A 4,019-nucleotide genomic window follows, 5' to 3' on the forward strand; every position below is an offset into this window, starting at 1 on the left:
TATACATTAATGTTACATTCAGCTTAAAGCTCTAAGCTTTTAACGTCATTTTGTAAAAGTGCAGACATTTCCCCCTTGCTGTCAGATGTATAGAGAAGTGGAGTTGTGAAATATGTCATTGGGCGAATGGGTTCATATATTAGTAGAGATGTGTTCGCACTCAGAAGGCTATTGTTATTCAAATCTGTGGTACTGCGGCGAAGCAGGTTGAGGATGAACGTGAATGCAACACGAAGAACACATTATGACCACGCCCCCTGGAGTTTTGACACTTCTGGAAGATTAAAAATGTCCAGTTGTGAAGGATGGACTCACATGTCACATCAAACACTAGGCTATTTAACATTTACCCACAGTGCAACAATTATGGTTTGGACAGTCCACTATAGTGTTTTGATTTCTAATAATTTATGTCTGTTTTACAATGGCATCGTGTTTGACAAATTGATCCCTGTGTTTGCTTTAAAGGGAGAAAAGTTTGGCCCTTTTGCAGGTGAGAAAAAGCTTCCTGGTGAACTGGATGAAAGCTCGGACACCAGGCTTATGTGGGAGGTGAATGCACATCCATTCTCATATGTTTACACCATGTACATTCTCGTATTTTTACACATTCAAAGGTTTCAGAACTCAAAGGTGTGAGTGGTTAAAAGCAAAATGTTGTCTCGAGCACCAAATGTGCGTTTGCTGTTTGACAGAAGTAACTAAAAAGTGACTTTATGTTGTTACTTATAGACAGTAAGATGTTCATACAGCATGATGACACAAGCCTCACACCTGTTAAAGCTGTGTTAAATATGTAATGTGGTAATTAACAGCTCATATTGCAGTTAGGCACAAATCACATCCTTTTTCATGGGACAGCTGTGGAAGAAAGACAGCTGCTTGCATTTCTGTCCAAATATGTTCTCAGTGTTTCTGTGATAAAGAGAACATTTAATCACTTTGCAGATTAACTTACCACTGATTTAAAGTGACTCACATCTCATGTTGCCGGGAAGCCGTTGCTGGTAACCAGTGAAATAAAAGCCGTGATGTACTTATCTGTTGCTGCCACATTGGGAAGTACCAGCCTGTGCACATGATTAGGTGTCCATATGTAAGGCCGACGCACTTTGATGCACAGAAGACAAACCATGAAAATAACAAGAGAGGAAGAATCAGTTGTTCACTTCTGACAACTCATGCAGTGCTTGTTCTTTGTTTCCAGGTCCGTGGCAGTAAAGGAGATGTGCTGTATATTCTGGATGCTAGTAACCCACGCTATGCCAACTGGCTGCGGTTTGTCCATCAGGCGCCTTCACAAGAGCAGAAGAACTTGGCAGCCATACAGGTATATTTCCCCTCAGACCAGCATAAAAAGACAGACTAGAAAACAATACACATCTGTCAGGGTCCACTAATGATTTAATTTTGTAAATGTGTCTGTTAAGAGACTCCTAGGAGAGATATTCTTTTACTTATACAGGTAATAAATATTGGAATTTAGTTTGAGTTTTTCATATATAAAGTTTTATGAGTGTACAGACTCTCTCTCTCTTCTCAGCCTGAATAAAACCTTCAGCGCAACATCTGAAAAGTCACTTTGTTTGACTAGCGCAGGATAAAATGGAAGCACTGTATTGTCTCTGTTCTGTGAGACCACATCCACACTAACACGTTTTCATTTTCAAATGGCGTTTTGAAACAAAAAGGATCTCCGTCGGTGTTTTAGCTCCGTGGTAGAACTATTCTCCGTCCATATTAACACGTCTGACTGCAGATATCACATGACCATTCGCATGCACTGGGCATGTGCGTGCCGGTGTAAACAGGAAGCAGATTGTCTGGCAATACTCTGCAGTTGAAAACCATGGATGTATAGGTTGAAAATACAGAAAATACTTTGGAGAAAGAACAATGGCTTAAAGGAAGACCAGGAATTTATTTGTTCGGGCTGATGACAAGGTGGAACTGTTCCTAAAAAGGTATATAATCCTACCTAACCGATAAGACTGACTGGGGAGCGTCGTCGACGTGAGGCGAGATTATTTTTTGGGATTTTCCGACTTTATTTTTAGGTGAGAAAGGGGGGAAGACATGCAGGAAATCATCCCAGGTCAGGTTCAAACATTTGACCTCTGCATCGAGGCATAAACCTCTCAGTACATGTGCAACTGCTCTACCACTGATCCAACCTGGCCACAAGATAGCTGTTCTTAACCCTCATGTTGTCCCTGGGTCAGATTCAACCCGTTTTCAGTTCTTTTTTTTTGGTCAAAAATAAATATATCAAAAAACTTTGGGAAAAAACACCACCACATTGAAAAAGGGACAAAAATGTCGGAAAAAAGCGATAATGTTGAAAAAAGTGACCAAAACATTTTCTTTTCATGGTTGACGGGAAGACAACACAAGGGTTAGAAGAAAATGTAGTGTGGATGTAGATTTAGATATTCCAGATTAACACGCAAGAGTACATGAATATTGAATAAATTGCAATACGAGAAACAATGGGGAGACAGTGAACTTACTACTGCATACTAAATTTCACCTCTTGCACTTCCGTGCAAAAGATCAAACAGATCTCATGGTGGAAGAAGAATAGAGTTGGAATGAAGAGGAGAGGGACATTTCAGGTCTTAGGGCCAAGTTCCTGCCATTAATACACCGATGCCCAAAGCGATTGGTCGTTTAAAGGTCATCACGTGTGTCAAAGCTCTGTGTTCCATCAACAGTGACATTTATTGTGTAGCTTTCCTCTTAATCATTATTTATGTATATTTAGAATCCCATAGTTAAAACAAAATGACTGTTTGATTTTATTTGCATGACCTTTATGGACAAGGAAGTTAATGACAACATTTTTAAGGGTTTGAGCTTTTGACCTGCGGCCTCAATCAGGCTTAACAGACTGTTGTCTGGGTGTAATGAGTTCAACCTTCAGCCGGTCTCAACTCAGTGTGCATTACCATAAAGGGTTATACCGGAGCTGTATTTTAGCAGGAATGCTCCATTCTACTCAGGTCTGTCTGGTACCGCTCTGCCAGGGCTCCGTGGCATTGCTGTTATTGTGTGATCACTACACTGTAACTGCACATATCGTTTTTGTATTCATTACCGCGATGCCAACCTGCGCAATAAACGTTTCTGCAACACATCGCATTTTTTAGTTAGTTGAAAGAGAGTGTCAGTAGAAAACTACACTTTCAAATGTGAGTGTCATTCCTTTTTCAATGGTGCTTTTTATGTTCAATGTTCAATTTGTTTAATAAAATAATGTTGGAAAGAACTTATTTTGTTATTTTAAAATTCAACAGGCAATCTGCTGTAATTGAGCAGAATACTTAAAACAGCAGAAAGAAAGAACTGAGTACAGGTTTTTGTCTTATTTGTCGCAAATTATATCGTTATCGCGATGTTCTACAAAGTTGTTGCATTCCAAAAAATTTTCTCTAATAATAATAAGCCTGTTGATGTTGATGTTTCTTAGGATGGAGAGAACATCTTTTACCTGGCTGTGGATGACATAGAGACTGACACAGAGCTCCTGATAGGCTACCTGGACAGTGACATGGAGGAAGAGGAGGAGGAAGAAGAGGAGGAGGTCATCAAAGATGACGACGAAAACAGTAAAGAAGCTAGGCATCTTGTTGAAATGGGTACAGTGGAATTATGTTGCTTTATTTGTAACCCTGAACCAATAATTCATTTATCATATACTAGGGCTTTGCAGTTAAGTGAAACTCTTATTTTTTTGCTTCTGTTCTGCAAAAGTATGAAGGGAAGTGTCATAGTTCAAGGTGTTGATTTGTTTACCTGTTTTACTGTTTTTTAAGTTCAAAAATTGCAGCGTCTTTCAAAAAGACATTGCGTAATCGTGTTAAATAATCATGTTAAATAATTTTGATCTCAATATTCAATGTTATCATGTACTTTTTTCAAAGACAATCAAACAAAAATGGCCATATAATTGCCTGTGAGCTCTTTGCTCATTGTGTGTGTGTGTGTGTGTGTGTGTGTGTGTGTGTGTGTGTGTGTGT

The 4,019-nt window shown here is 39.2% G+C and overlaps 1 protein-coding gene across 1 annotated transcript in view; it reads left to right on the forward strand.

Annotated features, from left to right (window-relative positions):
* The window catches only part of prdm5 (PR domain containing 5), a 39,204-nt gene that overhangs the window by 595 nt on the left and 34,590 nt on the right, over positions 1–4,019 (forward strand). Inside the window, exons 2-4 of the mRNA XM_032526420.1 lie at positions 469–552; positions 1,208–1,330; positions 3,470–3,638. Coding sequence (XP_032382311.1) covers positions 469–552; positions 1,208–1,330; positions 3,470–3,638 — 376 coding nt within the window. The remainder of the gene's footprint in view (positions 1–468; positions 553–1,207; positions 1,331–3,469; positions 3,639–4,019) is intronic.

This window comes from Etheostoma spectabile, chromosome 9 (genome assembly GCF_008692095.1).
Source record: "Etheostoma spectabile isolate EspeVRDwgs_2016 chromosome 9, UIUC_Espe_1.0, whole genome shotgun sequence".
Classification (NCBI taxonomy): Eukaryota; Metazoa; Chordata; class Actinopteri; order Perciformes; family Percidae; genus Etheostoma; species Etheostoma spectabile.